Below are 11,245 nucleotides of genomic sequence, written 5' to 3' on the forward strand. Positions count from 1 at the left end.
CAGTCTGAGCTCCTGGAGACTTGGCTCTCCCCATTAGTTCACAATTATTTAGTTCACAGTACAGAAGAGAGACTAATAAGACGAGGATACCTTGTTTCCATATATTATAACATCTCTGATCATTTTTTCATAGCAACAGGCACTAAACTCTGTAATACTCTCCACAATGGAAATGATGGTATTATTGTATTATTTATTTATGAAATACAAAACCAAAGTTGAGAAGCATAAATAAATATGCAATAGGGAATAACTGCAATGGCAAGAGGAACCTGCTGACCTAGGAGGTCTTTTCTCTCTTTAACACTAGTGATTGCATAGATATGTTTTCATTTGTCTTCAATAGAAGATAATACTAATAATAAATTTAGCTAAATATAACAAGACATGAGGATTCTTGAGGTGATAAGCTGTATAGTTGAATAATCATACATATTTAATAGCCAAAGAAGGAAAATATAATTTACTATTTTTGCTGAGTCTTAGAAATGTTTCTGCTATGTCTGTACAAAGTATTTTTAGCAGCCATTATGAACTTGTTCCATGGTGTTGATTCAAAATCCTCTACTTCTTTTAAATCCCAGTGCTTTGTATATTTTCTGCCCGAATGGTTTTCAGAGTTAACACAAGTGTCTTTGGCTACTACAGCACCATGCCTGGGATTAAAAAATGTCTTTGGCTCCTAAGTGATGGATTAATACAGGTCAAGACTCAGTATTGGCTCATCTGCTCTACACATAGTGGAATTAATTCTCCATCACTTTTGTCTATCTTGTCTTCTCTATACTGGATCCTCATTTCTTCTGCATGTTGTAGTTTAGGGTTATTTGGCAAGCTAAGGGTAGAGAAATGGAGGAACCAGCACAACTAAATCTGTTTTCCTGTTGTGTAGTGAGTGAGCAAACAAGCTGTGGGTACCTCTTCTAGCTGTGGGCAGAACAACCTGCCCAGATTTAATCTTTAAGGCAGAAACTAAGTGAGTTTGCCTGAAACACCAGTGCAACAATGCTCCATTTCTTCCTGAGATAGTGGCAAGACTGACAAGATACATGTTCGAAAAAATAACGTGAGTATGACAGGGCTGCATGGAGGGTTAGAGATGTTCTAAATCAGTGCCAGTCTCAGTGCACTAATGATATGCGTAATACCTTTTAATGCTCTAATGGGCAACATGAATGGAAAATAAAATACAACCAGTGCAAGGAGAGGTATGAAACACATTCAGAAAACACTGTAATTCTATATCAGTGCGGGTCCTGCATTTGACAGCAGTTAAATGAAATGGATACCACTTTTGGCTGCTAGGCGTCAGCTCAGACAAAAGTTGGTATCGGGCCTTTAACTTTCTAACAATTAACAGGGCATGTAAAGATTAGTGGACCTGTGTATTAGGTGTTAACTGGTGAGGAACCATTTTGACATACCAGTCTAATTCAACACAACAGAATTCTTTTCTGTTCTCCTCTGGATGCATCATTGAAAAAGGCTGCTACTCATGGCTAATCCTCACCAGAAAATTGGCACGCTATTGATTTGGGCAGGTTTATAGAACAGTGTATCTTCTACCACATTATATCTGAGTTATAAGAACAGCACATGCCACCATGGCATGCAGTGATTTCAAAATAGAACTAATGTTTAAAAAAAAAAAAAAAAAAAAAAAGATCATGAGAAGTACACAGTTTTGTTCTTCTAGGTTAATTCTTACTTTAAGTTACTTCTGTTCGGTCAGTGCTAGCGGTTAAGTATAGCCAGTGGCGACTCGTCTAGTTTCTGATGAGTCTGGTTTGCCCCCGTGTGGTGTAACCAGAGAAGACATACCAAGCTCTATCTTGGTTGCTTTCTCTATTCCTACTGTTCGTGTTAAAGGCTAGGGGATATGAATACTTTGTGCTCATTTTCCCTTTTTTGCACAGGTAGGTTACCCACACGTGTCTGCATAACTGAGCCTTTTGTTTTTGTCGCACTCCAGAACAGATCACTTTGTAATCTAGAAGCACAAATGAAGGAAGCTCAAAAGCTTTTTATTCACAATCCAACTACTATTTTTGAATATGCTCGATATAGTTGTAATTTTTTTTTTCCAAATGGGTGTTCAAACCTATAAATCTCAATTACTTGTTTCTTCTAGATACTGAAAGACAACTGAGCTTCTAAAATTGAGAGTAAATAACTACGGAGAATCAACCGAATTTAATAACTACAAAGCAGCTGCTAGGATCCATCACTGAAAGAGTTCACATTTTACATTTCATAATTAACTTACAGGCTTTTATGATGCCAACTTTTTATAACCTTTTTTTTTTTTTCTTTTTCACAGTTTATGTAAATTTATATGTATTTGAAGCAAAAAGAAGTAAGCAATGAGGGTCTGTTCCAAACGCTGCTGAAGTTAATTTAGATGGCATCATGTGAGCTAATACCTAAAACAGAAATAGTATAGTTACGCCTCACTGGGCTGCTTTCAGTTTGACTTCTGAACATTATGGAAAAAATGCTGTGATAACCCAAAAGCTGTTATAGAGCTGCAAAGCACTGATGAAGATTTTTGTGCACACTGACTAAGAAGCTTCTATGGCTGTTAATAAAATTAGTCTTCTGTCTCTTCTCTTGTAAAGTCACCCATTTGTGATATATTCAGTTGTCTTCACTTACACTATTAATTCTCTGGCTCTGCTTTTCTAATAGAGTTTCATATTTTCACTTATATTAACAGCATGAAGTAAAAAAGTGTGATGACCTAAACAGAGAGAATAATAACAAAAGAACAATACTTTCTTGCATGTCAACTACATCATTTATTCTTCATAAGCTGAATAAAGAACTAGATGGCAGGAGATTGTCTGTGCAGCCAGACTGTTATGAACAGAACATCCTGGCATCATTTGACAGCTAAAAGGAAACAAAATCCATATCCCAGCTTCAGAGACCTTCAGATTACAAAAGGCACCGAAAGCTATTAGTCTGTAGAACTGTCTCACAATGGAAAAGAGGAAAGTGCATCATCATCCAACATATTTAAAACTTCATGGAGATCAGTCCTGAACTGTCAAGCTGATGGACTGCTCTTAACAGGCCTTTTCCATTTTAATTTCTATCATCAGAACCATAATTCAAGCTCTATACTAGTGACAAGCAATCTTATTTTTAATTGGAAGTTACCAGAATGGGAAATATCAACAACCTGAGCACTGTGGGAATAAACAGATATTATTTGAAAGAACATTTGTGTATAATACAGAAATCAGTAGAGGTTCACTATGCACTTTTAATCAGACTCTACATATCATAATGTCTGTCCTAACCATACAAGGTATGGTTTTCCTGACGTTCCACTAAACTATTACTACGGGACAGTGTTTTGGATTTGTTATCATTCATTCTTTTACAGCTACTAAATACGCAGCATAATAATCACTGCCATCTGCTCACTGTCATTTGCTTTCCAAATTTGTCTCTTCTATTATTTCAAAATTGCAATTTAATATCAAGCTTTTCATCCTAAGAAGAGCTACCCAGTGGGCATCACTTTTCCACAAAAGCATCACAGAAAACTTGTGCAAGTCTCACATAAAAAATCATACGCCATACATCAATGCTGGACATGTACTGTTATCCCATACATAATATTTTTGCAGTAGAATTCAATGAAAAAATAATAATCTAATTATAATAGAACAATAATTCCCATTGACTTCAATGTAGAGCAAACATGAAAAATTCTCTTCTGACTGCAAAGGTTGATCTTTGTATAAATTAAAAACATGTATGTATATATGTATACATATATGTATGCCTGAGTGTTAATTAAAAATAAAAATTGATGAAAAATGAATTGGGTGCCTAAATTTAAAATTTTTCAAACTGGAAAGCAAAGGACATAAAATGAGCACCAGGAAAAAAAAAAAATCTAGCATAAAAAAGCAGAATAGGTGTATACTGATAAACTAAACATGCTCTGCACTCTTTAAAATCATGCTATGTGATCTCTGTTACATAACAATTCAAAGGGATAGCTACCACGCATATGTAATTATAAAATCTGTACTTATAAAAACAATTTTGTGAAAGAATTCATTTGCCTGAGCTGTATTGAAACTATCTTCAATGTAAAAAGAAACTATCTGACAATATTTTGACAGTGGAATATATTGCATTGTTTTGCAACTGCTGTGAAGATTAATCTGCAAAATGCTTTTTCACCAGGATTATGAAATTTCACGTTGCAAAGAGAAAGTTTAAGGAAACACTTCGTCCATATGATGTCAAAGATGTCATTGAACAATATTCAGCAGGCCATCTAGACATGTTATGCAGGATCAAGAGTCTACAGTCACGGTATGGAAACAATAAATTCTCCTCTGCATAAGCATCTGGTTATGCCATTCACCATACAATGAGTATTAGTAACGTTTAACATTTTTGTGTTATATTTGGGCACAATTTGCAATCCATACTTCAGCCCAGCTGTGTTCAGAACACAGCTGAGCCAGAAATTAAATTGTGTGTGAAAACAAACAAAACACCATGTATCTACTTTGTCCCCAGAAGATGGAAGCCTGAATGATCAAAAAGGTTATCCTTTATCTGGAAAGTTTATTCATAAACAGGGAACTTAGTCAGGAGGCTGCCAAAAGGATGAAGTCATCATTGTTAACTGCCTTTCTCCCACCCTAGCCATTCTCTTTTCACATGAAAGAAATCGGGAACTACACGTAACGTACTGGGTCAGGGAGCATGTTTTTATGTTCTCAGTTCCCAGCACTAATAAAATAACCATTGTATCATGTGTATTGCTTGCAGCATCAGGGCTGAGACTCCTGCTTAAAACTGTTAGCTTCCCAAGGACTCAATGCTGATGCTCTGAAGGGAGACCTGAGGGTGGTCTCTGGTATGTCTGTTCCTCTCCAACACCAGGCTGCTGGGGAAGGCACCCGCTCACCTGCCTCCCAGCAAGCCCAGCCCTGGCTCTTCCAGTTGATGGCTAAGTTCTGGCCCCCACTTCGTGCCAACATAAAAGAAAAGTTGTCTGTGATCTAATGTCCAAATGCTCAAAAGTGTCTCGTGTTTTGCCTGATTTTCTAATATAGTTAACTCCTTTCTCAGGCGCTTTTCTGAAGGATTGTGATATTAATGCTTAATGTATGGATTGAGCAAACACTTCCATATTATCACCATTTTCAGGAATCACGGTAGCTTTTAATTTCTCTTACAGCGTTGACCAAATTCTTGGGAAAGGACAGATCACAGCAGATAAAAGAAGCAGAGAAAAGAATACGGCAGAGAATGAGACAACTGATGACCTCAGTATGTTAGGGCGTGTAGTGAAGGTGGAAAAACAGGTAGAGTCTTCATGATCATCTGTGACTGTGCTTTTGTCTTGCTCTGCTGTTGCTCATTACTTTTGTCTATTTTATCACCAGTTTCAAATGATGAACAGGTAAAATATTTTTTTCTGATACCTGTTTCACTTACACATTGACATAAAAGATACATGAATCATATTACTTCAACTGTGTTCCATGTGCAGAAAAAATAAGAAAAGAAAAATTGCAAGGTACTGGTTCTTTTTATCAGCTTGCTTATGAAAAATCTATAGCTACCAGTCTTTTGACATTATTTTTCATGAGTCAATACCTTGTATCAAGCTCCTAACATTTTTCTCTTCAGCAGCTACATTCTCCTTTTGCTTGGGTTCCAAATATTTAAAATTAATATTTTGCATTAATATTAACCTTTTCCTCTCCTCCTGTAGGTACAATCCATTGAGTCAAAACTGGACTGTCTGTTAGATATTTATCAACAAGTTTTGCGAAAAGGATCTGCATCAGCGCTCACTTTGGCTTCATTTCAAATGCCAGCTTTCGAGTGTGAGCAGACTTCTGATTATCAAAGTCCATCGGACAGCAAAGATTTGTCTAATTCTGCACAAATTAGTGGATGTGTATCCAGATCAGCCAGTGCCAATCTGCCTCGTGGCCTACAGCTTATACTGACACCAAATGAATTTAGCACTCAGGCTTACTATGCTTTTAGTCCAGCTATGCATAGTCAAGCAACGCAAGTGCCAAACGATGGACCTACAACAGCTAATAACACATCAAACCAAATAAACCAGGCAACTAAGCCAGCAACTCCAACAACATTACAAATACCACCTTTCTCATCAATGAAGCATATTAATAGGCCTGAGCCCGTTCACATTATTCCTGTAACCACGCAGGAAAATATTTCTGATGTCACCGCTTGCCTTGTTGCATCAAAGGATAATGGACAAGTTGCGCAGCCCAGTGCTACAAAGGATCTTGCATGGAGAAAAGGTCTGGATACAGAAGGGGAACCTTTGCTCTCAGTTAAACCTGTGGTGCAAATGGATTTAGGAAAATCTTTATCTGTACAAAACCTTATACAATCAACAGAGGAACTTAATGTACAGATTACTGGCAGTGACTCCAGTGGTTCAAGAGGTAGCCAAGACGTGTACTCCAAATGGAGGGAGTCAAAATTATTTATAACTGATGAAGAGTTGGAGACAGAGGCAGGAACAGAGACTACTGAAGCCATCTCTCGACCATTAGTGGAAACAACTCTCTCTACTGACTCTATAAGGACTGGAATATCAAGATCATCTCAAAATATTTGCAAGCCAGGGGACGGTACAGAAGCACTCAGTCTGCTCCATGTCAAACTTAAATAACAGCTTGTGGGCTTTCTTCATTGACTGGGTCATTCCTCTAGTCATACATATCATAGCATGAACTGTTTTGAAAGCCTTTTTAATAAGATAAAATCACAAAAATCAGGATGAATCTGAAAAGCAGTTGAATGAGCCCATATCTTCTAGTTGCATGAAAATGCATGTTTAAGTGATGGCTAAAATTCAGATTTATACCTACAGTACAGCAGCCTTTCATGTAGTACGGTAGGTTTAAATAAAGAGTTGCCTACAAAGCTAATGCTGCAGGATATATCAAAAAGCAAAAATTTGAGCATTTAGACCTAGTGCCGTTTCTACAAGGCAGAAGTAAAAAACGTAAGTTTTAAAGCACTTTGCTTCTGAACTAATTAAATATATATATGTCCTGATTTAACGATAGTTTATGTTTACAACAAAAAATTATCTACAGCTGCTAGCAAGGTACCAAGGAAACCAGATATATGGGATTAGAAATGGCTGCCAGTTGCAAGATACACACATGAGCTCATCAGCAATCAGTTATTTTTAACTCGGAAAAACAGTATGTTGATATCCATCCGATTTTTGGTGATTTAGTGTTGTGACAAAACTACCCGACACACTACTGTCACATTGTTCTTTATAACAAGAACGCTGTTTTGTTACAAAAAGTTTGTATTGTAAGGGTCGGGGCTGGCCTCAAAAGTGGGTAATTTGGGTGACTGCACTAAGAATTCAGGGGAATCTCTCCTTCTTCCAGTCTCATTGAGGAGCTGTCTCGTAAATCCTAAACATTTTGGCAGCAGTACGTGAGGGAAAGGCGCAGACACTGCCTTCGTTGCAGAACAATGCAGTTGTTCTGAACAATGCAATTGCAGAGCAATGTTTCCTTCTGAGGAGATTTTGGCAATCTTCCTCACAGTCACTACCTGATGCCGTGACGGTACTTCATAAGGCTGGGAAGGGAGGGACGAAGAGGAACTGAAATGCAGAGTAGAACTAAAGAGGACAGAACAGGGAAGAGGGGAACACAACACAAACAATGAAGAAAAAAAAAATAGAGATTTAGGTGGGCAAGAAGAGAAATGATCCCAGAAAACTAAGGATGAAAGGTAAGGAGGCAAAAATATCTTTTAAATACCAGCCTGTCAGTGAGCACTATTTCCAAAAAGGCCATACAGGCAACCAGAAATGGAAATAGAAGTAGGGAAGACCACTTTACCTGAAAAAAATTGAAGGCAGATTTTTTGATTGTTTTTTTTTGTGCTTTGGGTTTTTGCTTTTTTTGTTGTTGCTTTTTTGTTTTTGTTTTTTCTTCTTTTTTTTTTTTCTTTTTAGTAAAAGGAGAGGAGGAGAGAGGGAAGTTGGTCACATTCTTATAGCTCAACACTGTGTCCCAACCGCAGTCATTTCTTGAGAACTTTCCAAGAAAGGACCTTCAGACTCCTTCATCCTAAAACCTGAGTTTTCAAATCCAAAGCCTACATCAGACTGAGCATTCCTGCTTGATATGTCCTCTTTTTTTCTTATCCTACCTACACTTCACTCCTGCTGAGACGTAGGAGCAGCGTTAGTGCCTATCTGCACATCCCCAGCAAGGTTTCGCCACTGGAAGAACCCTTGCAGAGCCTAACCAGGCTCTCGCTCTTCCCAGCTGAACAAGGTTTCTGTGTGTTGCATACCCCCAGATTTATACCCCACCTGCACCGCAGGCTTGTAGACAACCGGACTCGGGCTCAGCTTCCCTCTAGCAGCAGGAACAGTGAATGTATGGGGGTGTCAGTGCCAGCTCACTCAGGGCAGTGTTTTCTCAAGGCCCAGACCTGCTGGGAACTTACTATGTACATCAAAAACGTCACTCCAGTCTTAATCATGGCTAAACGCTGTAGATTGTATCGTGAAGGATCTGTTTACTATGAATCCATTGTAATTTCTGCTTCCATATTTCCTTTACAGAAGTATTCCTGGATATTACATGATAACCTTATTATGTGAAAGTACATGCAAACTGTAGAGTGTATATATTGTGTCATTATATGGGGTCCACGGATGGTACACTGTGCTCCATGGCTCACACCGGAGCAAACTTCAGCTGTTAAATCCTGAAAGACACCTTGAAGCACAATTTCCTCACCACTGATTTGCCATATAATTTACCACATTCAGCCTTTCCTGTGTTCTTTACTGTGCAGTCTGGTTATGCTAATGCCTGATTACAACAGTAATTTTGTGAGGATAAATAGATATATTTTTTCCACATCTCATTTAACTATTAACTTATTTGAATGTCTGCAGTTCGGCCAGGCAAATCTAAAAGTTTAAAGTACTATCCAAAACTTAAAAACTCACAAGTGTTTAGGCTTTTCTTTCTTTCTTTCTTTCTTTTTTTTTTTTTTTTCCCTAATGGTTTATGGTGCCTTTCTTGCCTTTCAAATTAAGCCTCCTGCCAGCCTAAGTATAAACCTGCCCTTAGGTCCAGGCCAGGAGCAAGAGATGAGGCACATGGCAACTATGTGTCAGTAACGAAACTCCCTTTCCCTTCCTGATGAGACAGAAAACTAAAGGCATCATGAATTGGCCTCCAATCTTCCACCTTCATCTGCACGAGCAGATCGTTGCACCCCCATTGAGCCAGGCAGGAGGCAATGGGAGAGCTTGGCATTGGCTCTGACTGTACACATTCAGTATCAGAAGCAGGGCCTTGGGTTTTGCTGATAATTTATCTCACGGAAACTTGGTATTTTTGCCTTAAATGACATGCTTGAGTCCTTCTAATTTTAAGTTAATTTATTTAATACAATGTTGTGCACAAAAGAATGAATTCTATAAATTATGTATGAAAATGTTAATGTCTTTACAAAGTACTAATAAATCCAGAAGATCATATCTTTTCAAATTATGGTTTAAAATCCTGATTTTTTTTTTCTTTTATGCTCACCATTATTATTTTTGTAGCTGCAAGTCTTATCATATAGGATTTTTTTAACATAATATTGATAGAAAATAGAAAGAGTAGTGAATATATGAAATTCTGGAGAGGAAGAATTGCTTGTTTGGACTTTTATAAGCTTTGCTCATATTTCCTCATCAAGAGTTTCCTGTTTCTATGCTCTCTCTTCAAATGACAGTGTCATGACTGACAGTCATTCATTGGTTTCACAAAAGAAGGACCTGTATGGCTTTTCAAGTCTTGTCCTGAGCTGCTTATTAAATTCAAGCTCATGATAGCTAATAAGAATTTTTTGTGAGCAGGGACAGAGGACAATTTTTTTTTCTGACTTACAATCCATTTGAGGGTTGTTGAAGAGAGAATTTGAACCTAAGTAAGAGCTTCAGGAATTAAGCCTTATCCAAATAACTGTTTTCTGATCAGCATGTTTCTTGTATCTGATTGAAGAGAGGACTGAAAAGAATAGTTTTGATGATTATTATTTGTTTAAGAATTTGTATTTGCTCCTGGCTTATATGATCTATACTTTTTATTTAAATACGAATATAGTGTTTTAGCCTAGGGTTCAAGATTGCAAAGATCATACACTTTTATTCACAGTGCCCACGGTTGTTACATATGTTTTTGAGATTATCCTACTTAAAGTGACTGCTCTCATTATAGTATGGTGATGAGTAATTCACCTGCTCTTCTGTGATAAGTCAAATCATACTGAATTGCTGATGTATAGTAGAACATCTGATGTACAGTAGTATTTCTGGATTGGGACCTGCAATCCTTACGCAAGCAAAAATTCTACTGAATTCAGTAAGAATTTTTCTTGAATCGGGAGCTGAGACTCAAATCCTTACTTTGTTGGGCATCTGTTTAAAGTGAAAATGGTAATATTCCAATTATTTCCTGAGGAAACTAATACTTAGCTGAATTTACCCATGTCACATTGACTATACAAGAGATAACGCACAAAGTACTGATGTAAAAAGGGAAGAAGAGGAGGGACATTTTTTAAAAGCACAGAGAAAAGGAGAATAATCAGAAACGAGGAGTAAGCAGGAAAAGAAAGTATAACAGCAAACAAATGAAAAAAAAAAAAAAAAAAAAAAAAAGGGTTTAAGGACTTGAGGCTAAATTCATCCTTGGATGGCTTCAATGACTTCAATGAATTCACTGCCCAACCGGGTGAAGTTCAGCCTTCATTGGGATGACCAGGCTCAGTTCCACTGACCTTAAAGGAACTGAACCCACCTATACCAGGAATGAACTTGCCTCTCTGGGCCAACTTTTATCCTGACTCATATGTCATACAATCCTTTTGGATTATCACAGAATCATTAGGTTTGAATGAGATACAGGTCAGAAAAGAATTTGCCCCAGATATTTCTGCTTCACTTTTTTTTTTTTTTCAAGTGTGTTAATCGACTTAATTCAAATGGATTACAACATGACACAAAGTGCTGTCACTGTCTAAAAAAAAGTTAACTGGTTTTTGAAATAAGATTTGTCCCCTGCAGCGTCAGTGGAAGCATGTAACATTCTCCTGTTCATTCATCTGAATGCAGATGTGGCCATTCCCTCAGCTACACACAGGACAACTCCAGACATACTCAGTATCACTTGCT

General features: G+C 37.5%; 1 protein-coding gene across 1 annotated transcript in view; it reads left to right on the forward strand.

The window, feature by feature from the left end:
* KCNQ5 (potassium voltage-gated channel subfamily Q member 5) overlaps positions 1–7,521 on the forward strand; it is a 286,622-nt gene extending 279,101 nt beyond the window's left edge. The window contains exons 12-14 of the mRNA XM_040550668.1: positions 4,207–4,338; positions 5,216–5,342; positions 5,756–7,521. Of these exons, the coding sequence (XP_040406602.1) occupies positions 4,207–4,338; positions 5,216–5,342; positions 5,756–6,697 (1,201 nt within the window). The 3' untranslated portion in view covers positions 6,698–7,521. The remainder of the gene's footprint in view (positions 1–4,206; positions 4,339–5,215; positions 5,343–5,755) is intronic.
* Positions 7,522–11,245: the final 3,724 nt, after the last annotated feature.

This window comes from Cygnus olor, chromosome 3 (assembly GCF_009769625.2).
Source record: "Cygnus olor isolate bCygOlo1 chromosome 3, bCygOlo1.pri.v2, whole genome shotgun sequence".
Classification (NCBI taxonomy): Eukaryota; Metazoa; Chordata; class Aves; order Anseriformes; family Anatidae; genus Cygnus; species Cygnus olor.